The following is a 27,219-nucleotide window of genomic DNA, read 5'->3' on the forward strand; positions in this document are numbered from 1 at the left end:
CTGCTCCTCATTGTCCCTTCAGAAAAGAACAGGTCTCCCAGTGATATCACCCAAATATAGCATGACAAAATGTACTAAGACTAGGCACAAACCCTTATAGGAAGGTTGGATGAGGCAGCACTGTAGGAAGAAAAGGGTTCTAACAGCAGGCAAAGGAGTCAGAGACAGTCCCTCCCCCCCCAACTCTTAGGAGTCCCACAAAAACCCCAAGCTAAACAACCACAACATATATGCAGATGGCCTAGCACAGACCCATGCAGGCTCAGTGACTGTCATTTCAATGCTGAGGGCCATTCCTAAAGGATGTTGCAGTGACTATGTGGCTAATGGCTGGTTCTGTTGCCAAGGGCGTGCCTCATGGGGACCATCTCTGCTTATTCCAGAGAGGCCTGTGGACATCACAAAGCCCCTGGAGGATCAGCGGACTACGCTTGGGGAAGATGTGATGCTAAGCTGTGAGCTGTCTAGGGCAGGCACCTCCGTGCGCTGGCTGAAAGATGGGAAAGCCATCCGGAAGAGTCAGAAGTATGACCTGCTCAGTGAAGGCACACGGGCTGTGTTGGTTGTCCGCAAGGCCTCGCTCAAGGATTCTGGAGAATACACCTGTGAGACAGAAGCTTCCAAAAGCACTGCCAGGCTCTGTGTGGAAGGTAAGCACACCGCACACCGCTCTGCCACAGTCACTCCTGCAACTTGCCTGGGGTCACCCCCAAAGCCTCAGTGGAAGTGACAGAACCTGCACAGTCATAGGAGCTTTTACACCCCCATTTCTACCTGTCTCGTCCTTTACCCAGAAAAGGCAAACCGGTTCACGGAGGAGCTGGCTGACCTGCAGGTGGAGGAGAAGGGCAGAGCTGTGTTCACATGCAAGACAGAGCACCCGGCATCTGTCGTGACCTGGCGCAAAGGCCTCCTGGAGCTGCGTGCTTCATCAAAGCATGTCCCCAGTCAGGAGGGCTTGACCCTGAAACTCACCATCAATGCCCTGGAGAGGACAGACAGTGACACTTACACCTGTGACATTGGCCAAGCCCGGACCCAGGCCCGGCTCCTCGTCCATGGTGAGGCAACCCTCACTTGTGTGCTGCTTCTGGTCCTTAGTGGGTGTGCCATTCAGCGTTGTCTGGAGTAAGCCATGGAAGCTCAGAAGTGCTTGCTTAGTCATCAGGACTCTGCTTGCCCTAGCCCAGCCCAGCCTCAGATTCTCTGGGTCTAAGGGTAGAGCAGGTTACCTGGGCATCTCAGGCTTTCCTAGTATGACCTTCTGTGAGGCAACCAATGGCTTGCCTTCATTTATACAGTGGGTACTTGCTGTGTATTCTGAAGCATCCAGGCCTGTGCTGAGTCCCAGGGTGTGTGTTCTACAGGTGCTTGGACATACGGTGTGTAAGTTATTATGGAGGAACAACTCAACCATGCTTGTTGGCAACTAAGGAGCTTTATGTGTTTCCAGTGGAGAACTGTCTGGCTGTCAGTGTGACCAATATCAATAGTGTCAGTTTAGAAAGTCTAGCGACAGTGTTGTTAAAGAACAGTCATTCCACTGGGAATGCATGGCATAGAAATGGAAAACCAGAGAGCATCCCAGGGCAAGGAGGCACAGAGGAAGGCAGGCATGGGCCTCTGGGTACAGAGCCCAGCATTTCTGCAGACATGCAGCAGGGGCTGGTGTCTGTGGTTGGCGGGGGTGTTCCTACTGGGCAGGTGTCTGTCCAGGGCCTCTGTTCTGAATTGCTGCAGTGTTCAAGAAGGTCAAAGGTAAACTTTGGTATGATCTGTGCCTATAGACAAGACATGTGAAGCGTGGATATGTGTGAAACAGGAGGGGATTTCTCTAGGGCCTCAAGAGGTTTGATAAGAACGATCTCAGCAAAATTTACAGTTTGTTGTTGATGTTGTTCATTTGTTCTCACTTGTGAAACACGATTCCCCTACAATATGCAAGGTCAGCTTTTGTCCTCTCTGGTTTGTAGAGAAGGAAAGTGGTAGTCAGCCTAGGTAGTAGGGACATGTGTTGGTATCAGAACAGAGATGACTGTCGCTCCCCTGATCACAGCCTTCCCCTAGATCTGCAGTATTGGGTTAGAGTCTGGCATGGGGTTTACTGGAAACACCTCCTGAGATCTGTCTTCAGGGAATAACATTAGTCATGCTTGCGAGAAGCCTCAGCATCGATAACTAGAAGTAACAAGATTTTACCCTCCAGATCTGCAGGTTCTGCATGTTCAGATCTAGCCCCTTGCTAATTAGAAACGGAAAAAAAAAAAAAAAAAAAAAAGAAATTGTGTGGCTAAGGAGATGTCCCAGTTGTCAGAGCCCATCAGAGCCCATGTGAATGCAGGTGTTTGGGACCCACATGTAATTTCTGCTTGGAAAGGTGGAGATCGTTGTTCTCAGAGCAATCTGGCTATGAAGACTGGCTGTATGAGTGAGCTCTGGGCTTGACTGAGAGACCTTGCCTTATTGAATTAGGTGGAAGAGCTACTAGGAAGATTCCTGACATCAACCTCGAGCCCCTACATATGTGTGCACTCGCACACATATGTGCCTCCACAATGCAAATATGCATACACGCACACCCAGGCACATTGCACACACATGGAAAAACAAAGAATCTATGGCTGTGATGAATACAGACTTATTTTCTTCGTTATGACTCCTGTATAATACAGTGTAATACTGCACCGAGCACCTCCATTGCATTGGCCACTTAAAGCGCACTGGCAGATGTATGCCAAGTGCAAATACTTCACTATTGTTAGGATGGGACTTGAGTGCCTTTGGATTTTTCTATCTGTGAGGTTCCAGACCAACTCCCCATCAAGACTATGGGGGCTAGAAGTAGGAGAAGCAAAAGCTCAACATCATAGCAAGCTCAGGTTTAGCCTGGAACACATGAGACCCTGTCTCAAAAAAAAAAAAATCAGTAAAGTGTAAACCTTAAGTGTAGAATGACTGGCCTGTGGGTGGAGTAGAGCCATTCTTTGTGCGACAGCCTACTGATCAGAGCCCTTTCTGTCTGTCTGTCCCATCCAGTACTGAGGTCTTTCAAGTGGAGCCCTTCCTTCAATGCATTTGTGGGTGCAATTGTGTGTCTGCAGGACCCATGTCAATGTACTGTTCTTAATTCAACAACAACAAAATATTTCTAGGGATTTACATGAGTGTGTGTTTGGGTATCTGGGTGTGTGTTCACATGAGTGTTGGTACCTGAGGAGGCTAGAGGGCTTGTGTACTCTATAGCTAGAGTGCAGGGGATTGTGAGCCATCTGATATAAGTACTAGAAATTGAACTTTGGTCTTCTGGAAAATCAGTAGATACTTTTACTCCTCCAAGCCACTCCTCCAGTCTGCAATTTAATTTTTTTTTTTTTCGAGACAAGGTTTCTCTGTGTAGCACTGGCTGTCCTGGAACTCACTCTGTAGACCAGGCTGGCCTTGAACTCAGAAATCCGCCTGCCTCTGCCTCCCAAGTGCTGGGATTAAAGGCATGCACCACCACTGCCCGGCCTTGCAATTTAAATTTTAATGCAGGGATAGCTCTCTGGATTTATTTTAATCTAGTCAATTAATATGTAATATTTGCATCTACCTGTGATATAGTGTGATGATTGTGTATGTATAGGCAGCATGTAGCGATCCAATCAGGGTACCAGGCATTTCCATATGTGAGCAGTCATCATTTCTATATGTGGTGAGACTTTAAGCTTTCCCTTGGGTCTTTAAAGTGTAAGTGAGCTAAGCCAAGCACACGGATGCAGATGCCTGCAAAGAGGGGCAAATTCTTCACATTTGTGGATGCTAAAAACTCCATCTCACAGAACCAGAGAGAAGAATGGAAGAGGCCAGATGGATCAGGAATAGGAAGTCTAGAGTCAGCTGAGTCTTTGCAGCACAGTAGGGTACCTGTGGCCTCTTTGCATCCATCTATGATCTGTCAATGTGAGGCGGACTGCAGTATGAATCATACTGTACCATGATGAGTGCAGTTGGTGCAAGAGGTTTTGGGAGCAGGTAGCCTAACTGTTAGCAAGCCCAGCTTAGTACAAAGGGTAGGAGAGTGCATGAGTTTCAGCAGGCTGTGGGCCATCCACCAGCTTGGCAAAAGGACTTCAGAGAGGGATACAGATCTGGGGTTCAGAGGCTGCCTACAAAGCACTACATGGCTCAAATCTGCTTTTAAGTTTCACTGACAAGGAGTAAAGTAGACTACTTGCTTATGGCCCCACTAAGGGTCTTGGGCGAAATCATTTCTCTGAGCCTGGCCCTAGGCTACAGGAACTCTAACGTGTCCCTTTGCCTAACAGGCCAGAAAGTGCGTGTTATTGAGGACCTAGAGGACACTGCTGTCCAGGAGGGCTCATCTGCCAAGTTTTGCTGCCGCATCTCCCCTGCTGACTATGGCCCTGTGCACTGGTTCCTGGATAAGACCCCCTTGCACAGCAATGAACTGAACGAGATCACTGCCGAGCCTGGAGGCTACCATGTGCTCACCCTGCGGCAGCTGGCGCTCAAGGATTCAGGCACGGTCTACTTCGAGGCGGGTGACCAGCGGACCTCAGCTGCCCTGCGGGTGACTGGTGGGTTTTGTGTCTAAGGGCTATCCATGATGGGGACACTACATGGCCTAGAGGATCCTTGAAGAGGGCAAGTGACAGCTCCTTTGTGAGCTCTGTCTAGTGTGGTCCTGGGGCTCATGTCATTGGCTACCTCATCCCAGGGAGGTAGCCAATGGCATGGGGGTCTCCTACCTCAGGGAGTTGATTCAGAAGACTCAGTTGTGTTCTTTCAGAATTAATTTCTGAATTCAGAAATTGTGGGGGATGTTATTTGTGTCCAGCATGGAAACTGCCCAGAGCCTGCCTTGTGCCCTCAGCATTTCTGTCTGGCTCCAGCTTGAGGGCAACATGCAGATACTGATCCAGGCCTTGCATGGCCCATTGTGTTAGTCATTTCAGAGAGGTACCACCATCCCAATTACCTTTGGCTTTTCTCTATCCTCCAGAGAAGCCGAGCATCTTCTCTCGGCCACTCTCAGATGTCACAGTCACGGAAGGCGAGGACCTGACTCTTGTCTGTGAAACCACCACCTTGGATAGCTCTGTGCGCTGGACCAAAGATGGGAAGACGCTGAGGCCATCTGCACGATGCCAGCTGAGCCACGAAGGCCATCAGGCCCAGCTGGTTATCACTGGCACCACCCTACAAGATGGTGGGCGGTACAAATGTGAGGTTGGTGGAGCATCCAGCAGCTCCATCGTCAGGGTCCATGGTGAGTACCAGGTGGCCATGTTTGGGGCAAGAATAAAAATATGTCCACATGCAGAAGGAGGCAGGGGGCCCCCCAGAGCAGCTTCTGGTTTCTTTCCTCCATCTCCTTCTGCTGTGTGGGCACTTGGCTTCCTTGTACCCTAGGGTCTCTACTGCCCCAGTAGTCTTCCACCCTCTCTTGGTCTCCTGATTCTTGCTTGTGGCCCATTCTTGCATTGGCTTTGGTGGATCCCTCTGGAGTCCTTCTTCTTGCTTGTGGCTTGCCACTGTCTGGACTTCCCTAAGCTAGCAGCACAGATAGGCAGCTTGCACAATAGGAGTCTGTTGTCCCCATTGTTGTGTGGAATGAAAGTAGGAGATTAAGGTCCTTGACTGGGTGGCATCTGGGGGTCTGTCTTTTTGGCTTTCAGATGTCATCTTCTCTGTGACTCTAGATGGTTACTCCTCTTTGCTGGTGTCCTAGTTAAGGATGCCAAAGCGGTGAAGCGAAGGCTCATTCCAACAACCGTGTTCTAGTTTATCTCCTTAAAGTCTACAATGCCAAACAATCACAGTCTGAGGCCCCAAGTTAGGGCTTCAGCATCTGAACTTTTGGGGGGACACAGTTTCCACTGTAATACTTTGCCTTTATGTTCATCTGGTCAGTGTCTGCCTTTTTTATTAACATTCTATCAGAACTATCTTTCTCAGAGGTCATTGGGTCCTTGCTACTGGCATCCAATATTTGAGATGTCCCACACCCCGTAGCTGCTTCCCCTTCTGGACCCCAGGTGAGATCCTCCTCCAAGAGACTAAACTGACCCTTCCTGTTAATAGCTCGGCCAGTGCGGTTCAGGGAGTCCCTGAAGGACATGGAGGTGCCAGAGGGCAAGGCTGCCACACTACGTTGTGTGCTGTCATCCGTGGCTGCACCTGTGGAGTGGCGTCATGGAGAGGATGTCTTGAAATCCAGCAACAAGTATAGCCTGCGCCAAGAGGGTGCCGTGCTGGAACTGGTCATCCGAGACCTGCAGCCCCAGGACAGTGGGCAATACTCATGCTCGTTTGGGGACCAGACAACTTCAGCCACACTCACAGTGAAAAGTAAGTGTGCCTGTGCATACTGTGCTCAGGGCTGGATGGGAGCCTCAGCCCAGTGTTGGAGAAGAACAATGTTCTCTGTATTTGTGTCTGTTGCAGTCTCATCTGCCCAGTTCATAGGAAAACTGAGAAACAAGGAGGCCACAGAAGGGACCATGGCCACACTTCGGTGTGAGCTGACCAAAGAGGCCCCCGTGGAATGGAAGAAGGGAACAGAGACTCTGAGAAATGGGGACAAATACACTCTGAAGCAGGATGGAGCCGTGTGTGAGCTGCAGATCTGTAGCCTGCTTGTGGCAGATGCAGGGGAGTACTTGTGTGTATGCGGACAGGAGAAGACTTCAGCCACACTGACTGTCAAGGGTAAAGAGCACTTATGGCTTCCCCCCATGCCTGTGAACTTACTGTGCATCCACCTTACTTCTTGAGTCATTATATATATGAACCAGAAAACACCAGCACCTGCAGCTGGCTTCCCACTCCTGAGTGCTGGTAGATTCTTTCTTGTTGCTATGTTGTGTTCTGTCTTGTTCCTTATCCTGTCCTATGTCACGTTCTATCTTCCCACACTCTGTAGCAGATCTGATGCTCCCATCTTTGTCTCACCCTCCTAGCTCTGCCTGTCCACTTTATCAGAAGGCTCAGGAGTAAGGAGGCCACAGAAGGTGACACGGCCACACTGCAGTGTGAACTGAGCAAGGAGGCCCCTGTGGAGTGGAGGAAGGGAACAGAGACCCTGAGAGATGGGGACAGATACACCCTGAAGCAGGATGGGGCCCTGTGTGAGCTGCAGATCCGCAGCCTGGTTATAGCAGATGCCGGAGAGTACTTGTGCATGTGTGGACAGGAAAAGACCTCAGCCACGCTGACCATCAAGGGTAAAGACCATGTGTGTTCCTGTGTGCGGATGCCCCTGTATATGGGTGGCTCTGTGCCTGAACAGCTTCCACCTGCCGTTCCTGATTGTCTATCTATATGTCTCATCTTTATCCCATTAGCAAATGTTTCTCGTATTTGTGTGGGACCCACTTTAGATGCCAGAAAACAAAGGAGAATTGGGTGTTTCTTAACCTAAGGAATGTCCTGGCTCTGTGTGTGTGTGTGTGTGTGTGTGTGTGTGTGTGTGTGTGTGTGTGTGCGTGCATATGTGTGTGATCAATTACAAAGATGTAATTATAAGTCCATCAGGAAAAGAGGGAGGCAGGAAATGGAAGAATGGCACACACAACAGGGACACAGGAAAAACAGCCTTGTCATGTGCCTGACTGTGAAGGTGAGGATTCAGGTAAGTATCAGGCAAGGTCGAAGGTCCACTCCTTAGGATGAGTCAGATGAGGGTGGGGCACCACCCCAGGGGAGTCAGGATGGAGGTGGGGAGATGTGAAGACAAGTCTGTGGGGGTGAGCCTGACACTTTCCTCCCTGGCCTTCCCTGGTCAGTTCTAGATCTTCCTACTGGAGAAGAGTTTGTTGATCCTGCCCCTGATCACTCTACATGTCCTGTGTCGTACATGTAGTGTCTGTGGCCCACTTTTGTCTATGGCTACAGAGTTTAATGGTCTTTGTACCTGTGTATCCCTCCCAGTTGTGGACAGCACTTCACAGATGGTTAGAGGCCTGGGGAGGGCATTACAGGGAGTAGGGTCACACTGTGGAGTGTGAACAGAGGAAGGTGACTCCCCGGAGTGTGAGCAGAGCAAGCAAGACACCTCCCTGGAGTGTGAACAGAGCAAGGAAGGCACTTCCCTGGAGTGTGAACAGCAAGGTGCCTCCCTGGAGTGTGAACAGAGCCAGGTGACTCCCTGGAGTGTGAACAGAGCATGACACCTCCCTGAAGTGAAGAGAAAGGTTTTGGAGATCAGGGATGGAGGCACTCACAGATTGAGGCAGATATGATATATGGAGCCCTGTAGCCCAGCTACAATGGATCTAAGGAATCCTCATGTAGGCACTGGCAGCAACAGACCTTCCCAGAATGACCTACTGGAATATGCTCCTGAGTCACAGTGTGTCCAGGGAACTGGAATACCTATCTTGGTGTGACTGGTGACCTGGTGTTGAGTTGGTTCTCTGTCAGGAGTCCTCGGAGGGCCTGGGCACCTCAGCATAGAGAAACAGCTGTAATGTACAGACATTGTTGGAGGGCTCTGGGCATCCTGGAGAGCAAGGATGGAAAGAATCTCCTACAAGTGCAGGAAGCCCTTGTCCTGGTGGGCTCCACTCTTACATGAAGAACCAACTACTGAGTGCACTGGAGAGGAAGATATGGCAAGGCCTGGTCATATCTTTGTCCAGCATGTGGCAGGTAGCTCTATCACCTGCACAAACACTGGAGACACTTGAATGAAAACCAGCTGCCATATGGAGAGGCCTGGTGCCAAAACACAGGCATTCAGACATTCCAAAGGATGGCAGAAGGGTGCACTCAAGGCCTGTCCCATTTCTGTCTCTTTCTAACTACAGAGTTAGAAAGAGGTCACGGGAAGACACACTCTCTATTCCCAACCCCAGGACATGCGGTTGATGGCTGAGGTATGGAGGGTCCTGACAACCAGCTGCTTTCAAAACTGCGTTTCCTCCAAGAGCAACGCATACAGATGCCTTGCCTGGGCCTTTCAAGGCTGCTGCATATTTAGAAGCTACACTGAACCATAAAGTCCTGAGGATTCTCTGAGCTACTGTCCTTAAAGAAGTCCATGCACAGGGATGGCATTCAATAGTTGTCAGTCTTGGCTTGGTAGCCAGAGGAAATCTCCAGCTTTGGAAAACAAGAACCAGTTTGTCCCTCCTCATCTCTGTGACCGCTTTCTGCATACTAGCTGAGGACAGGTGTTTGATCCATTTGTTCAATCATAAGTCTCTGCTTCTACTCACACACCAGAGGGCGTGTCTACACCGTGAAGATGGGGCCAGAGCTATGTGGCCACCTACTCCAGGCGACAGTATGTGGTCACCTACTCCAGGCAACAGTTCTAGGAAGAGGCTTGTGACTTCCCGTCCAGCCAAGCTGTCCCTTCTTCCTGGTCTGTTCTGTTCTGAGAAGTGGGGTTTGCTATGACTGTATGGGGGAGGGGCTCGGGCACCCCATGTGTTCTCTCAGCACAATCAAATTGATGGCATAAGAACCACCGAAGGGATTCACAACCAAGCCAGACAGTGACCGAGCAGCTAGGCCAAGCCATTGAGCCTGGAGTTTGTGTGAGGGGCTGGTGGGCACAGAAGACCTAGGACCAGGGATATCATTGTAAATGCTTCTGCTGTTCAGGTCCTGTGCTGTCTCTCTGGAGCTGCTGGTCTTGAGGTCCTCTGTCTTTGATGCTTCACCAGGGTCAGGCTGTCCAGTCTATGTGCTGCACCCACTGTGCTCTCTAGAGTGTATTTCATTGTTGAATGTCATGTCGTGTCTCCAGCATGCTCCACGATCCTGATGATCTTGGTGTTGTCCGCAGCCTCACAAGCCAAACTCACGTACTCATGAGGGTGGAGATCATGGATCGACTGTGGCCATGAGACACATTGTGTAGATTAAGGGAAGCTCCTCCCTCGGCTATGTTTAGCATGCCCAGTGTGTGGGCTGTGTGTAGCAGGGCTTCCTGTCTTCCCTGTACAAGCCTCATCTGTTCTCAGAGAGTGTGATTGTGTCTGTGTCCTTCTGACCTCCCCAGCCCTTCCAGCTAAGTTCATAGACGGTCTGAAGAATGAAGAGGCCACAGAAGGAACCACGGCTACACTGAGCTGCGAACTGAGCAGGGCGGCTCCTGTGATGTGGAAGAAAGGAACGAAGACCTTGCGAGACGGAGACAAATACGGCCTGAGGCAGGATGGAGCTGTGTGTGAGCTGCAGATCCGTGGCCTGAGCACGGTTGATGCTGGGGAGTACTCGTGTGTGTGTGGGCAGGAGAGGACGTCAGCCACACTGACTGTCAGGGGTAAAGATGGACTTGTCTTTATGTTGCTCCTATCACGTGCTCCTTCCTCCATGTGTGGCACAGCCCCTGCAGTACCCTGTGGACGTGTGTCCACTTACTCAAGCAGATCCTCCTGCTGCTGTCCCTCCCCAGCTACCTGCTTCCTTCCCCATCTGTATATGGGTTCAGTTACACTGTGGCTCTTGATCACCTGTGTGGCCTGGCTGTGGTGGGTACTGGGGAATACTTTTGTGTGTGTGGGCAGGAGAGGACCTTGGCCACACTGAATATTAATGGTAATGATGTGTGTCCAATTGGTTTTGTGTCTTGGTATGTATGGACAGCCTGCTTAAGTTGCCCATCCCAAATTCTGCCCCTTTATCTGTGGGTCACATCCTTTCATGACTGGACAGAATCCCAACTTTTGGGAAGGTATAGGAGATAGGAGAAAACACGTTCATAGCTGCCTTCTCTCCACCTTGTGCCATCATGAGTTAAATACTTTTTCTGGAAGATTCCATGTCCTGTTGTCATCAGGATGAATCATGCCTGCTAAAGATCTACAGAGAATGTGGTACCCATGTGGGTTTCAGGACCCATCTCTGATCATCATACCAGATCTATGGAAAGAACCATGGCCCTGATGTTACGAGAACATAAAATTCATAGCCTATTGTTAGCACAGCAGTATATGACCCACCAACAGTGGGGTTTAGGTCTTCTTTGTGCTATTCATGTCTTCTGTGCATCATACCCTGTCAACTTCACTTGCTCTGGTCATAATAATTCCTGTGACTTTCTGACATCCATAGTCATGCCCACCAAATTCACAGAGGGTCTGAGAAATGAAGAGGCCACAGAAGGGGCCATGGTGACTCTGAGGTGCCAGATGAACAAGGCAGCCCCTGTGGAGTGGAGGAAGGGGTCAGAGACCCTAAAAGATGGAGGAAGATACAGCCTGAGGCAGGATGGGGCCATGTGTGAGCTGCAGATCCGTGATCTAGCTGTGGAAGATGCTGGGGAGTTCTCATGCGTGTGTGGACTGGAGAGGACCTCGGCCACACTAAGTGTCAAGGGTAAAGATCACGTGTGGCCACCTGAACCTGAGGCTGGGTGAATCCATGTTGTCTCATTGCTATGTCTGATTTCATATGTGACACAGCTACTTTAGTGATCCAGTGGCCATTTGTCCTGTAACTAGGGTCATCTGGAGATCTTCATCACTGCCTCCAATTGTCCAGAATGTTCCCATGTTCATGTCCACCTCAACCCCTGGGGTCTTCCTTCCTTTCCATCTGTTACCCAGTTCACTGTTTTTGACTTAACTCCTTTGAGAGAATGTGTGTCTCCTTGTGTATCTCATGTTCTGTGCAGCGTGTCCTTCAAAGAGTCCCATGTTCTCAGTGTCTGCTTGGTCCTTTCAGCCCTGCCCCCCAGATTCATAGAAGACTTGAGAAGCCAAGAGGCCACAGAAGGCACCATGGTGACTCTGAGGTGCCAGATGAACAAGGCAGCCCCTGTGGAGTGGAGGAAGGGGTCAGAGACCCTAAAAGATGGAGGCAGATACAGCCTGAGGCAGGATGGGGCCATGTGTGGGCTGCAGATCCGTGATCTAGCTGTGGAAGATGCTGGGGAGTTCTCATGCGTGTGTGGGCAGGAGAAGACCTCGGCCACACTGAGTGTCAAGGGTAAAGATCATGTGTGGCCACCAGAACCTGAGGCTGGGTGAATCCATGTTGTCTCATCGATACTTCTGTCTCCACATGTGGTTTTCTGTAGGGACCCTGTGGTCATCTGTTCTACAACTACATCTGGGCATCTCCATCTGTGCTTTCCGCATGCCCAGGAGATGTTCTGTATTCACATCCGTGTCACCACCCTCTCTGTTCCTCATGAGATTGTCTCTATCACCATCTTGTGCCACCACCCTCTCTGTTTCTCATGAGATTGTCTCTGTCACCATCTGTACCTTTCCTCACAAGTTCACATTGTGTTCTTTTATAGTGTGTCATTCTTTGTGAGTGTGCGTCTTGTGTGTGGTATTCTCCAATTTGACATTCTCAGTGTGTGTTTGGCCCTTTCAGCCCTGCCCCCCAGATTCATAGAAGACTTGAGAAGCCAAGAGGCTACGGAAGGCACCATGGTGACTCTGAGGTGCCAGATGAACAAGGCAGCCCCTGTGGAGTGGAGGAAGGGGTCTGAGACCCTGAAAGATGGAGGCAGATACAGCCTGAGGCAGGATGGGGCCATGTGTGGGCTGCAGATTCGGGATCTAGCTGTGGAAGATGCTGGGGAGTTCTCATGCGTGTGTGGGCAGGAAAGGACCTCGGCCACACTGAATGTCAAGGGTAAAGATCACGTGTGGCCACCTGAACCTGAGGCTTGGTGTCTCCATGTTGTCTCACTGCTATGCTTGTTCTGCATATGTGACATAGAACCTATAGTGACCCAGTGGCCATCTGTTCTGTAACTAGGGTCATCTGGAGATCTCCATAACTGCCTCCAATTGTCCAGAATGTTCCCATGTTCATGTCCACCTCAACCCCTGGGGTCTTCCTTCCTTTCCATCTGTTTCCTAGTTCACTGATTTTGACTTAACTCCTTTGAGAGAATGTGTGTCTCCTTGTGTATTCTGTCTTCTGTGCAGCGTGTCCTTCAAAGAGTCCCATGTTCTCAGTGTCTGCTTGGCCCTTTCAGCCCTGCCCCCCAGATTCATAGAAGACTTGAGAAGCCAAGAGGCCATGGAAGGCACCATGGTGACTCTGAGGTGCCAGATGAACAAGGCAGCCCCTGTGGAGTGGAGGAAGGGGTCAGAGACCCTGAAAGATGGAGGCAGATACAGCGTGAGGCAGGATGGGGCCATGTGTGAGCTGCAGATCCGTGATCTAGCTGTGGAAGATGCTGGGGAGTTCTCATGTGTGTGTGGGCAGGAAAGGACCTCAGCCGTGCTGACTGTAGATGGTAATGCTTCTATGTAGCCACCTCATTGATTTGCTTTTTCCTATATCTCCTGTGTAAGTTCTACCATTCTATACCCCTCAGTGCTAGCATGTTAAGTACCCAGTCACATGTGTGTGTGATCTCTTCCCCCAAAGCATACCATGTTAGTCTTGTCTAATGTCTTTTCTAAGATATGAACCTCATGGAAAAATTGTGTTCAGTTTTAAGGGAGGTACCAACAGCTTGCATCAGTGTTCAATGAGAGACCTGCTGGAGCCCCTAGCATCTTCCTAAGGTCGGTGGAGATTTTTGGGTCCTTTGGCTCCACACAGAGTCAACCCATGTCTGTTGCTGGACAGACATGTACAGCAATGTGTGGTCCTGGCTCGAGGTGCTCAGGCAGACACTGCTGAGCACTTCACTGCTCCTTTGAGGTAATGCCAGACTCTGAAGGACTCCTGCCTTAGTCTCTACATAAGTCTGGAGGCTGGGATTCCTCCACTGAGGCACCGCAGTGTGGTTTTTCCTGAAGGTGGCTGTCTTCTTCTAGTCTCCACATGGTCATTGCTTGTATCTGTGCCCTAATCTTTTTTATGTGTACACTGCCCATTTTGTATTTGAGCCTAGCCTGACCTCATTTTGACGTAATTATTTACTTAAGCACTCTTCTTGGAAGCAAAGTGACTTCCTGAGGTGTTGGGAACCTCAGTGCATGAGTTGGGAGGCAGCATGATCTAGTTTGTGAATTAGCTACGTTTCTGTGGCTCTGAGATAACACCATGACCTAGGCACCTTAAAGAGCTTATTTGGGTTTATGGTTCCAGAGGGCTCAGCATCCATTCTAGGAGGGAGTCACAACAGCATGCAGAAGGCAGGACAGGGAAGGAAGCTGGGGACTAAAATCTTGAACTGCAAACATGAAGAAGAAAATGAACTAGAATTTCATGCTTCTTTAAAGTCTCTAAGTGACAAACTCCAGCAAGGCCACACCTCTTAAACCTACTTAAACATTGCTAAAAACTAGGAACTAAGTATTCAAATGTTGGAGAGTATGGGGACCATGGCATTCAAAACACCATCGCCTATAACACTACCTTCTGGCCCCCTCAAATCTATGTTCTTTTTACTTGTAAAATTCATTCTTTCAGTCCACTCAGCCCAGTGTCTAAGTGTCTCTTCTAAGTGTGAAGTTTAGATTCCATTCACTCCGAGACACATTTACCTCCTACCTATAAAGCGTCAGAACCAGGCAGAATCATGCTTCTAGAACAGTGGTTCTCAACCTGGGGTGGGGGTGTTAAACAATCCATTCACAGAAGCGATGATTCCACAGGGTATTAGATATCCTGCATATCAGATATTTATATTAGGATCTATAACAGTAGCTAAGTTACAGTTATGAAGTAGCAATGCATATAATGTTATGGCTGAGGGTCCCCACAACATGAGGGACTGTATTAAAGGGTCGCAACATTAGGGAGGTTGAAAATCACTGTTGAGAACTGTTGGGACAGGCTTTTGTTAGATGTTCTTAACCAAAGAAGGAGGAAATTGGAATAAAAAAGATGGGACAATGAGTCTCATGAATCTGGAACAGCAGAGCAAATCTACTGGATTTTAAGGCAGAATTTTCTGTGGCTCAGTCTCCTGTCCTCTAGACTGGCTCTCATAGCTCAGAGTGGAGAGATAACCTAGGGTCAAGGAGGAGAGCATCTACCCCCCAGGCATGGTTTTTGGAAACCCCTGGTGGCAGCGGCATCCCTGTTGATCCTGGATCCATCTTGTAGTCACTCCATTTTAAAAACTTGCTTGCTTTTTTGGGACAGGACCTTCTATGCAGCCCTGGCTAGTCTGAAACTCTTAGTGTAGAACAGTCAGGCCTGGAACCTGTGGAACGTCTCTAACCTGAGCATCCAAAGTGCAGAAATTACAGGGATGGGCCCTGGTGACCCCTAGCCATGGCCATCTACTTGAAAGGTCACTCATGTAGCAGCTGGATGGCTCTATTGTTTAGTTCAGATCTCAGAAGTTTGACAGCTTTCTCCTTCCCTCTGGTCTCTGTTCCTTCTAGTCTAAGTGATATTTCAACTGGTAAAATAGTCTCAAAGTCCTCACTTTCCTGTGGCGCAACAAAACGGGCCCCCATAAGCCTTTTCTCTTTAGCTGTGGCTTCCACTGAGATGCTACAATTAACAACATCCTGAAGTCCTTTTTAGAATATACCCCCCCACCTCTCTCTCCAGCATGGATAGACTAAATTCTCTAAATCTTCAATTCCTTTTCTATTTTATTTAGTAATTCAATTTATCTCCCCATTTTCTCACTGTTACTATAAGCAGAAAGAAGAAACCATATGTTACCTCCAACATGTTGCCTATAAACTTCCTCAGGGGCCCCAGTTTTACTGTTTCCAAATTCTGCATTCCATGAGGCACTACACTAGAACAGAATATGGCCAAGTTCACTGCCACTGTCACAAGGGTCACCTTCCTTCTTTCTAGTTTTATTTCCTTTTTCTGTCTGAGGCCTGACCAGAGGCAGCATTAATATCCATATTTCCATAGACCCTTCCCAACCATCTTGATTTCCTCTAATATATACTTCAAAAGTCATCCAGCCTCTACCCTTTACCTGTTACCAGACAGCCCCAGATCCTTAGGTATTTGTTATAATAGCATTCTCAAATTTGTGTTGTTTGGGTCACCATCATAAAAAACGGTAGATAAGCACTCTTAAAACAGACATTAATTTCCTTCCTATACTGAAGGTCTGTGATCAGATTGTCAAGAGGGTCGGCTCTGTCCAAGGGCTCTCACCGTGTCCCAGGCAGCTGGAGTCCCCAAGTCTTTACAACATCATCTTGTTTGTATCCAGATGTCTTATAGTAACATTTTTCTTATTGGGTTAATCATTCATCTGCATGACTTCATTTTACGTTTTCTACCTTGTCAAAGGCTAATTTCTAAGTATAGTTATTTTCTGACATTGTATTGGTTTTATATACATTTGGAGAGGTACAGCCAATTTCAAATATAGCCAGGTTCAGTTCTGATCAGTCAGTGGGAAGGACAGCAGGACAGATCCAAGGCTCAAAGACATGCCTAGAAGGCCCCAGCTGCAGTCTACTGGGGACGAGGCGACATGAGTCAGGGAGGTGGCAGTAATGGGTGAAGTGTGACTCTAGTAGTGTCAGGACTACTAGATGATGTAGTGGAAATATGGCCTTAGATGAGCCACAAGCACGGGCAGTGCTGGGTTGGAGGCCCTGTGTGAAAGGGCATCCCATCTCCAAGGCTGGAGGACATCACAATTGTGAGATGCCTGGTATGGAGGTCAGTTGAGAAATGTCTTTGCATATATGACTTGATCTCAAATGCCTGGCATGTCTCCTAGTGGTGGGAGAGCATAGGAAGAACAATTGAGAAGATGAGTCTGGAATAACCTGCATCTCAGTAGGCACAGCACAGGAACCTCACCTCACCTCACACACTTGGATCTGTCTCTTCCTATGATCTTTGGCCCTTCTGCTTCTGTTTCCTTCCTGGATACTCACATAAATGACTGTCAACACTTCCATGGAGTTCCATAGCTTCTGTCCATCTGATCCTTCCCAGCCTTACCCACACGATTCATGGAAGCGCTGAAGTCCAAGGAGTTCATGAAAGGGTGCATGGCCTTTGTGAGCTGCAAATCCATGGCCTGACCATGTTAGATGCTGGAGAACACGCATGCGTGTGTGGGGAAGAAAAGATGATAGCCATGTTGACTATCCGGGGTGAAGACAACAACTGGTGAAGTAGATCCGGGTCACAGTGCCCCAGAGTGAAGGTCATCTTGTCCATCACTGCGTGGGATCCAGTCCTGCTTCATGGGTTGTGTTACCCAGAAGACAATAGTGTCTGCAACAGCTTCCCCACGGTCTTGGGCTGCTGTGGGGTTTGTGTTGTTGGATCCCCTATGTCTTGTCTTAACTGTCATGTCCTGAGCTCCAATATTCTCTAGGAAATCTGAGGTTCTCCATGTGATTGTGACTACCTTTGAGTCTACATGCCAGGTTCATTTGAAGTATTAAAGCCTGAGGAGACTGCAGATTAGGCAGTGTGGAGAGGTGCACAGGCTAACTGAGGAATACCACACTAAGTTCTCAGAAGATCCACATGAGATCTTTGGTTGAGTTCTATGTCTTCTCTGTGTGATCCGTGTTTTGGTTACCATTTTCTCTAGTATAACGATCATGCCTGTATCTTTCTGGCCTTCCTAGCACTGCCCCCCAAGTTCACAGAGGGTCTGAAGAAGGAGGAAGCCACAGAAGGCACTATGGTGACTCTGAGGTGCCAGATGAGCAAGGCAGCCCCTGTGGAGTGGAGGAAGGGGTCAGAGACCCTAAAAGATGGAGGCAGATACAGCCTGAGGCAGGATGGGGCCATGTGTGAGCTGCAGATCCGTAATCTAGCTGTGGAAGATGCTGGGGAGTTCTCATGCGTGTGTGGGCAGGAGAAGACCTCGGCCACACTGAGTGTCAAGGGTAAAGATCACATTTGGCCACCTGAACCTGAGGCTTGGTGTCTCCGTGTTGTCTCGTTGCTATGTCTGATTTCATATGTGACACAGCTACTCTGGTGACCCAGTGGCCATCTGTTCTGTAACTAGGGTCATCTGGAGATCTCCATCACTGCCTCCAATTGTCCAGAATGTTCTCATGTTCATGTCCACCTCAACCCCTGGGGTCTTCCTTCCTTTCCATCTGTTACCTAGTTCACTGTTCTTGACTTAATTCCTTTGAGAGAATGTGTGTCTCCCTGTGTATCCCACATTCTGTGCAGCGTGTCCTTCAAAGAGTCCCACGTTCTCAGTGTCTGCTTGGTCCTTTCAGCCCTGCCCCCCAGATTCATAGAAGACTTGAGAAGCCAAGAAGCCACAGAAGGCACCATGGTGACTCTGAGGTGCCAGATGAACAAAGCAGCCCCTGTGGAGTGGAGGAAGGGTTCTGAGAGCCTGAGAGATGGAAGCAGATACAGCCTGAGGCAGGATGGGGCCATGTGTGAGCTGCAGATCCATGGCCTGGCTGTGGAAGATGCTGGGGAGTTCTCATGCGTGTGTGGGCAGGAGAGGACCTCGGCCACACTGAATGTCAAGGGTAAAGATCACGTGTGGCCACCTGAACCTGAGGCTGGGTGAATCCATGTTGTCTCATCGATACTTCTGTCTCCACATGTGGTTTTCTGTAGGGATCCTGTGGTCATCTGTTCTACAACTACATGTGGGCATCTCCATCTGTGCTTTCCGCATGCCCATGAGCTGTTCTGTGCTCACATCCGTGCCACCACCCTCTCTGTTTCTCATGAGATTGCCTCTGTCACCATCTGTACCTTTCCTCACAAGTTCACATTGTGTTCTTTTATAGTGTGTCATTCTTTGTGAGTGTGCGTCTTGTGTGTGGTATTCTCCAATTTGACATTCTCAGTGTGTGTTTGGCCCTTTCAGCCCTGCCCCCAAGATTCATAGAAGACTTGAGAAGCCAAGAGGCCATGGAAGGCACCATGGTGACTCTGAGGTGCCAGATGAACAAGGCAGCCCCTGTGGAGTGGAGGAAGGGGTCAGAGACCCTAAAAGATGGAGGCAGATACAGCGTGAGGCAGGATGGGGCCATGTGTGAGCTGCAGATCCGTGATCTAGCTGTGGAAGATGCTGGGGAGTTCTCATGCGTGTGTGGGCAGGAAAGGACCTCAGCCACACTGAGTGTCAAGGGTAAAGATCACGTGTGGCCACCAGAACCTGAGAATTTGTTTCTCTATGTTGTCTCATTGCTATGTCTGATTCCATATGTGACGTAGCTCTCCTGTAGTGACCCAGTGGCCATTTGTCCTGTAACTAGGGTCATTTGGAGATCTTCATCATTACTTCCAGTTGTCAAGAATGTTCGCATGTTCACCCCAATCCGTTGGGTCTTCTTTTTCATCTGTTTCCTAGTTCACTGTTCCTGACTCAAATCTTTCCAAAGAATGTGCGTCTCCTTGTGCATTTCGTGTTATGTGCAGCGTGTCCTTCAAAGAGTCCAACGTTCTCAGTGTCTGCTTGGTCCTTTCAGCCCTGCCCCCCAGATTCATAGAAGACTTGAGAAGCCAAGAGGCCACAGAAGGCACCATGGTGACTCTGAGGTGCCAGATGAACAAGGCAGCCCCTGTGGAGTGGAGGAAGAGGTCAGAGACCCTAAAAGATGGAGGCAGATACAGCCTGAGGCAGGATGGGGCCATGTGTGAGCTGCAGATCCGTAATCTAGCTGTGGAAGATGCTGGGGAGTTCTCATGCGTGTGTGGGCAGGAGAAGACCTCGGCCACACTGAGTGTCAAGGGTAAAGATCACATTTGGCCACCTGAACCTGAGGCTTAGTGTCTCCGTGTTGTCTCGTTGCTATGTCTGATTTCATATGTGACACAGCTACTCTGGTGACCTAGTGTCCATCTTGCCTGTATCTGGAATCATTCCACTTGCTGAAAACATATTGTCATGTTCCAATCCATCCCACTGCCTTTCTGTTCTTCATGCAGTGTTTCCTCCCATCCACCCTCTATACCTTCCTTTACTTGTTTTCTGTGGTGTTTCTAGTTCCTTGTGGCTGTGTGTCCTATGTACAAGGTCCTCCAGTGTCACCTTCTCAGTTACTCCCTGGTCCTTCTCAGCCCTGCCAATCAGATTCATAGAAGTCTTGAGAAACCAAGAAGCCCCGGAAAGTTCAACAGTCACACTGCGGTGTGAGTTAAGCAAGAAAGCCCCTGTGGTGTGGAGGAAAGGGTCTGAGACCCTGAGAAATGGGGCCCGATTCAGCCTGAGGCAGGATGGGGCTGCATGTGAGCTGGAGATTCGTGACCTGACTTTGGAAGATACTGGAGAGTACTCATGCACATGTGGGCAGGAGAGGACCTCGGCCACTCTGAGCATTATGGGTAAATGCCTCCTGTGGTCACATGATGGTCTTGGACTTCTGTTCTTGCTCTATATCTGCTTTGTCCTCCTTGAGCTCTCCCCAGGATTGCTTCATTCACAACTGGTCTCAGCCACAGCACTCTCCAGGGTCTTGGTGTCTGTACCTCAACCCTTATGTCCTCACACGACCAGTCACCATGCTGGGGCAGAATCCTCCTCTCCCCTACCATGTTCTCAGATGTTCCACCCTTTGACATCCATATTCCAGTTTCTGTGTGTCATGTTTAGCCAAATATTCTCTTTGCTGTGGGGTAAGTTGGATATCCAGGGAGGACAGGTGGGTCCCATACTCTTCAGCGTGGCGACATGTTCCTTGTGTAGCCAGTGGCTGCTCCAGAATGTGCAGGACAGAACCCTACCTGATCTCACAAGGTCTGGCTATTTCCTGGAGTCTATGGGACCCACTGTGCCCTAGTAGCAGAGGGACAAGACCATACAAGCAGCCTGGGAAGGGCAAGGCTATGCTCCAAGAACTGGTCTAAGGCTGTGATCTTGGAGAACAAAGCCCTTTTCTGGGTTCTAGTCTGTAAGGACATGACTAGACTTGATTCTGTTCTGGGTGATCTGATATGTGTGTTTCTCTGGGTCCTTTATATATAGCCCTTCACGGGAGTGGATTATCTAAGTGTGAGGCAAGCCCCAGAGTCAGACCTTGAATACTTTCTAACCTCCTCACCAACTCCCTTACCCTGAAGCCCACCTAGACCCATGTCCCCATCCTGCATCAAGCCCAGGGCTGCCAAGGGACTGTAGAGAAGCTTGGCCTCACCCTCTCTGGTACCTTAGGTTACTCGGAGGCAAGGCTAAGTTGAGTCTCCTAGCCTCTCATCTTCTCGCAGCTCCACAGGTGGTATTCCAGAAGCTACTGCAGAATCTGCAGGCAGAGGAAGGCTCCATGGCTAGCCTGCGGTGTGAACTGTCAGTCCCTAACATGGCTGTGGTCTGGAGCAAGGGTGGCCTGGAGCTGCAGGCTGACACACGCCGAGAGGCACGGCAGCAGGGGTGTGTTGCAGAGCTGCTGCTTAGGGGCGTGCGCCGTGAGGATGCGGGCGAGTACAGTTGTACCTGTGGCTCTCAGACCACAAGTGCCACACTCATGGTCACAGGTGGGTGCCTGAGGCTGGTCGACTCCAGGCTTGGGGGCTGGCTGTGTGGGTACAGTTTTCATGCTGACTGTCACAGTTACAGCCCTGTTTCGTGAATCCCAGCCAGAACTCACTCAAATTGGTGGCCTGGAGGTCTGCCTCCCTCACTGGTAGCTGGACCTCTGAGTGTCTCCTGTCATTGTTCAAGGACATTGTTTATGTTCTCCCTCCTATGGTAGCTTCTTTATTGTCTTGTCTGCTGACCCAAGTCTTCTGTGTCCTCTGTCACTCTCCACATCTGTCCCATAGTTCTTTCTGTCACATCTTATATCTATTCTATTCTACTCTACTCTACTCTACTCTACTCTACTCTACTCTACTCTATTTTCACTTCAGGGCCCCCATGGCTTTATCTGTAGCTCCTCAGGGACATCCTTTCATGTGTTCTCTTCTCCCTGGTAGCTTCATGGGCAGGTGCAGAAACCCCTTTCACTGCCATATACACATAGCTCCCCAGTTCCTCTCCTTGCAGTGGTGTCCTGTGAATCCTGACCACGGTTCTACTGTAACACCCTTATCAATCCAGGGATGTGCTCTCACGCTGTCTGTCAACCTTGCAGCTGCTCCTGTGCGGTTCCTCCGGGAGCTGCAGGCCCAGGATGTTGATGAGGGGACCACCGCACGCCTGCGCTGTGAGCTGAGCCGAGAGGCTGTGAGTGTGGAGTGGCGCAAGGGCTCCCTGGAGCTTTTTCCTTGTGCTAAGTATCAGATGGTGCAGGAGGGCACATCTGCGGAGCTGCTGGTCCATGGGGTGGAGCAGGAGGATGCCGGTGAATACACCTGTGATGCAGGCCACACGCAGAGCATCGCCAGGCTCTCCGTCCGAGGTGAGCTGCCTGTGGTTGGTATACGCCCGAGCCCTCCTCCCTTCCTTAAAGAGCATGGGATGTTATTCAGAGTCAGGGAGTTGAAACACATGGCTCTAAGTATTCTTTGTTGGTCCTCAGCCCCCAAGCCCAAGTTCAAGACTGGCCTTCAGAGCACAGAGCAGGAAGCAGGTGGCATGGCCCGGCTGTGTTGTCAACTGAGCGAAGCTGAGCCAGGGACTCCAGTGCAGTGGCTCAAGGAGGGGGTAGAACTGCATGTTGGCCCCAAGTATGAGATGCGATGCCAAGGGGCTATGTGCGAGCTGCTGATCCACGAGCTGGAGGCCAAGGACACTGGGGAATATGCCTGCGTGGTGGGCGGCCAGAAGACTCTGGCCTCTCTCAGAGTCAAAGGTGAGTAGCTAGATTTCAGGAGGAAAGTTTGAGCCCTTCCCACCATGCCCACTCCCTAGGGATCTCCTGGGCGCAGCTTACACTGGGGCCAGGACCTTCACACCGTAGCCCTCTCCACCTTGCTCTTACACTATGTCCAGTTCTGATTCACTGAAGGGCCCTAGAAACCAGGACAGTCCTCAGACCCCAAAGGGGGCCCTGCCTCCTCTTCTCCAGCCAGCAGGAAATTCAGCATCACTTTGGGGGCATTCTCTGAGCCCGTCCTTATTCCTATAGAAAGTTTTGCTTCGTAGTGACCTAGCCAAGACAGGCAGCAATATCAGGGTCAACCATAGCACTGTGTAACTAGTTTCCCTCTTGGACTGTGGGAAAGCAAGTGTCCCTGCTCAGCTTCCATGCCTGTAAGCCCGGCAGGTGACCTGCCGTGTCAGGTAGCAGAAGAGCTCTGGATGTCAAGGAAGGCTTTCAGGAGAAGAGGCCATGGGAATTTGGCTCGGACTGATAAAGAACCCCTCTCCTCTGTGCCCCTCCCCCAGAGCCTGAGGTGACCATTGTGCGGGGACTTGTGGACATGGAGGTGCAAGCTGATGAGGATGTGGAGTTCACGTGCAAGGTGTCACAGGCAGGAGCCTCAGACGTGCAGTGGCACCTCCAAGGTCTGCCACTGCAGAGCAATGAAGTGACAGAGGTAGCTGTTCTTGGAGACGGCTGTACCCATGTGCTCCAGCTGAAGGGTGTGACACCGGAGGATGCTGGTACTGTCTCCTTCCACGTGGGCAGCCATTCGTCTTCTGCTCAGCTCACAGTCAGAGGTATTTGGCTCTGGCCTTCTCTCTCCTGGGTAGAGAATGTTCAGGCTTAGGCAAATCTGGGGAACACAGACACTTTTTGGAGGCCGAGGTCCTGGTTGTGAGCAAGTTTCACAGGTGGATCTGGTCGGTAGGTAGGTACAGTGGGCTTCCCTGAAGCTCATATGGCTTAGAGCTTACCAACTATCACTCAGAGATTCTGCAGACTGTACTACTCCAAGCCCTAGGTTACCTCTAGATTCTCCGTGGGCCTGAGCCCAGGGTGTGTTCTCTATATAGATCTAGAGAGGGTGTTGTTAGCATGCTCCTATGGGATTGTTCTCAGGGATTGGGTTGAGGTAGCATGTAACTCCAGGGACACAAGAGCTCTATCATTTGAGGGAACATTCCAGATGCAAAGGCTGATGTCCATGCTTCCATGTCTAGTCCCTGAGGTGACTGTTCTGGAGCCCCTGAAGGATGTGCAGCTCAGCGAGGGCCAGGATGCCCACTTCCAGTGCCGGTTGTCCAGAGCCTCGGGCCAGGAGGCTCGCTGGGCTTTGGGAGGGGTTCCCTTGCAGTGCAACGAGATGAACGACATCACTGTGGAGCAGGGCACACTCTACCTGCTCACTCTGCACAAGGTGGGGTTATGCTTCTGCCTGCACATAGAAGGTTCTGAGCTCATTAGGGAAGACCTTCCTTCAGGGCATTGGGTTGGGGAGGTGACAAGCCCCAATCACTGGAGACTGGGAAGATGGATCAACCCATTTTGGTCAGGGTGGGATGCAAGCCAAGCATCCTCCTCCTGCCTCCTCAGGTGACCCTCGAGGATGCTGGAACTATCACTCTCCAAGTGGGCTCGTGCTCCTCAGAAGCCCAGCTGAAGGTCACAGGTAAGTTTCCCTATCGTACCTCAGCCTCTCCCAGTGGATGTCCTTTGTCTCTGAGCATTGCAGCTGCTGCAGAGGGGTTAGAAGCCCAAGACTTCTAGCTGTGATTTTTGCATTGGGGCTGGCAATTTTCCAGCATGTGGTATCTCAGGCCAGAACTGCCACAGCCTCCTGGAAGTGCTAGAGAGTCTGGCTAACCTGGGCTTGGGCCTTGCATGGTGACAAGGGCCAACTGTGTGGTTTAGGTCCTTGTACGTGCATATATGTTCATGTTGATGTACACTTACTCAAAATGCTTAGGGATGTGGACACAACCACATACCTATGACACATGTATGGATGTGGACATAGTAAATGTGACAGACAGGACTTCAGGAACCTTCAGTGAAGAGTACACCTTGTCCCTAGAATATGTACATCCTGTAGCGCTTGGCTCTGAGCAACCTTCCCGTGCTGCCCTAGCCCTGCTCTCAATGTGACCCCAGTGGCACCTCCATCATCTTCCCACTTCCTGTTTTATCCTCTACCCATATCCCATGTATGCACCCATCCATTTACAACCACCCTTTGTCTCCCACCTAAGCCCATTCTTCATCAGTCTTCCATTCATCTATCGCCCATCTTCCACATCATGCTACCTATTTATCTAGCTACTCATGATTGCCCATCCACCTACCTACTACCCATTTACCAAACCATTCACCCATCTACCACATATACATCCATTCATTTGCCTATCATCCAACCATTCATCCATCCACCTACCCACCACCCATCCATTCATCTATCCATCTATCCATCTATTCAAGCTCTTGTTTGCCATCCAACTATCTGTTCACCATTGGATGAAACCTATGATCTCCTACCCTTCATGTCTAGGATCTCAGAATGGGTTACATGTTGTTTTACTATAATGGAACCCTTTGTCTGCTGAGGGGAGCTAGACGTGGAGAACGGAGCATATTCTGAATCCCAGTTTCCACTGGAACTTTAGAGATCGCCCGACATGGTCAACTCCGTGGCCCATGGGGGCTGAGAAAGGCTGCCAAGTGCCACTGCCTTTAAGTTGGTTGGTCAAGAATTTCATGGTTGTCATGAGTAGGGGCAGGGCAGAAAGGACCCGTGTTTACAGGGGGACAACATGGACCTGCAGGATGTGCTTCAGCCCTGCCTTAGGCTAGATGTTCCCATTCTGAGAGCTGGCTCATCTGCAGCTTTGTGGGGCCTAAGGGGAAATGGGCATCCAAGTAGCTTTGCGATGGACAGGCTTTGGAGCTGGTGCTAGAGGATGGCAGTGGTTGGGAGATTGTGTGCAAAGACTCCTAAATGAGCTTTCTGGGGCCATCCTGGGAGTTGTCCTGTCTTCCTGGGTACTGTTGTCCTTCCAAATGGATCCTGGCTGACTCTCCTCAGCCTCATCCTGTACTATATAGAAGCAAATGAAACAGAGGGATCTGGACTTTGCCAATTGCCCCCCAAGAAGGCATCTGGTAAATGTTCAGAGAGAAACACAGGGTGGTGGTAGCATCCTTCTTGCCTGGCTCCAGGTAGCAAGTGTTAAAAGAGATTGTTGGGTTTTTCCTCTCTGGTCTGGGGCATGGGAAAGTCATGGGGATATGAAATCATTAATGCCCTGGAGTACTTTGGCCATCCATCTTCTGTGATTACCCCCAAATACCCATTCAAGAGGTTGATGGGATGCAGGAGATCCAGGTGGAGGACATTTACACCAATGAGGCTTCTAAATGTGAAACCTGCTATGTGGTAGTGTACCCAGTAACTAAGGCCCCCGAGTCCCAAGGCTGACAGAGTCTTGGAGGACATCTAGATAGAGTATCACTGTCTGTGTCTACAATCCCAGGAATGGAAAGCCACTTCCTGGGACTGAGCCCCATGCTCAGGGAGCAACAGGTCCTGAGGTGCCCCCTTCTTGCCCATCCTAGGTTAGAGGAGACACCTGTTGTCAGAAAGAGCCCCAAATGTAGAGTTTATCCTTTGTTCCTTCTGAAAAAGATGCCAGATAGGTGTTGTTGGCCTCCTAAGGATGAAGCCAGGGGTGCTCTGACCATGTGTGGGATGTTCATTAGTTTGCAGACATTTTGTGGGCTCAGTGTGGATTGTCTCTGTGCTTTTCTCCCAAACAACTGGTTGGGATGGATTTCTGGACCTCTGGTCTAAGCTGTTCTGTTCTGGGTAGTACCTGATCCCAGAAGATTCCAGGATGCCCGTATCAGTCAGTCTCAAGATTGTTCTAGTAAAGCCACTTGGGACTCAAGTTGCAGGGAACAACATTCTCACTGTAGTTTCCCTCAACAATGTGTACAACACAGGACACCTGACTAGAACAGTGGGTTTCCCCCACACCAGTCAATTGATACTAACAGATACCAACTGGATGCACTTTAACTTGATTCAATTCTGACACCATCCAAAGTGAGCACAGACTCATCGGTTACAGACTCAGTCCCATGAGACGCCTCCACCAGGCAAGTCAGTTGCAAGCCCAAGCTTGCTGACTAAGTGGATGTGAGTGAGGCTCGCACTGTCCTCCTGGGTGTGACCAGTTTGCTAGGACAGCTGAGAGTCATGAAACAGTTACTGTTACTGGTTTGTTACACAGGACACCACCCAGCAATAATAGAAGATTAGCTAGTGTGGGGGGCAGTTGACAGGTACCCATCCATTGTCCACTGATCATGCTCCATCCTCTTGTTACCCTAAATCTTGAAGTCCATCAGATTTGCTTACATTTACCTCCAGCCTTGCTGCTCTCCCTGAGACTGGTGGGTAGAGCTAGACATTTGACCCCTCTTGTCACTTGGTATTCCTGGTGATCAGCCCCTTCCTGAAGGCCTCTGATGTGATCAATAGATTGGCTATGTATAAGAACATTCAGCAAGTTCTGTGTTAGGAACTGGGACCGAGAACAACCTGGCTTTTGGATCACATTTCCACACCAGTGCCCCTGAGGGTATTCCCTACCCCATAGAC

At 49.9% G+C, this 27,219-nt stretch overlaps 1 protein-coding gene across 1 annotated transcript in view; it reads left to right on the top strand.

Annotated features, from left to right (window-relative positions):
* The window catches only part of Obscn (obscurin, cytoskeletal calmodulin and titin-interacting RhoGEF), a 135,943-nt gene that overhangs the window by 57,770 nt on the left and 50,954 nt on the right, over window positions 1-27,219 (top strand). The window contains exons 37-59 of the mRNA XM_076937701.1: window positions 384-650; window positions 795-1,061; window positions 4,308-4,580; window positions 5,006-5,272; window positions 6,088-6,354; window positions 6,451-6,714; window positions 6,966-7,229; window positions 10,016-10,279; window positions 11,071-11,334; window positions 11,683-11,946; window positions 12,343-12,606; window positions 12,956-13,219; window positions 17,460-17,723; window positions 18,072-18,335; window positions 18,683-18,946; window positions 19,287-19,550; window positions 19,879-20,142; window positions 21,022-21,288; window positions 21,888-22,154; window positions 22,275-22,547; window positions 23,084-23,359; window positions 23,783-23,979; window positions 24,156-24,231. Of these exons, the coding sequence (XP_076793816.1) occupies window positions 384-650; window positions 795-1,061; window positions 4,308-4,580; window positions 5,006-5,272; window positions 6,088-6,354; window positions 6,451-6,714; window positions 6,966-7,229; window positions 10,016-10,279; window positions 11,071-11,334; window positions 11,683-11,946; window positions 12,343-12,606; window positions 12,956-13,219; window positions 17,460-17,723; window positions 18,072-18,335; window positions 18,683-18,946; window positions 19,287-19,550; window positions 19,879-20,142; window positions 21,022-21,288; window positions 21,888-22,154; window positions 22,275-22,547; window positions 23,084-23,359; window positions 23,783-23,979; window positions 24,156-24,231 (5,865 nt within the window). The remainder of the gene's footprint in view (window positions 1-383; window positions 651-794; window positions 1,062-4,307; window positions 4,581-5,005; window positions 5,273-6,087; window positions 6,355-6,450; window positions 6,715-6,965; window positions 7,230-10,015; window positions 10,280-11,070; window positions 11,335-11,682; window positions 11,947-12,342; window positions 12,607-12,955; window positions 13,220-17,459; window positions 17,724-18,071; window positions 18,336-18,682; window positions 18,947-19,286; window positions 19,551-19,878; window positions 20,143-21,021; window positions 21,289-21,887; window positions 22,155-22,274; window positions 22,548-23,083; window positions 23,360-23,782; window positions 23,980-24,155; window positions 24,232-27,219) is intronic.

The sequence above is a fragment of the Arvicanthis niloticus genome, chromosome 6 (genome assembly GCF_011762505.2).
Source record: "Arvicanthis niloticus isolate mArvNil1 chromosome 6, mArvNil1.pat.X, whole genome shotgun sequence".
Classification (NCBI taxonomy): domain Eukaryota; kingdom Metazoa; phylum Chordata; class Mammalia; order Rodentia; family Muridae; genus Arvicanthis; species Arvicanthis niloticus.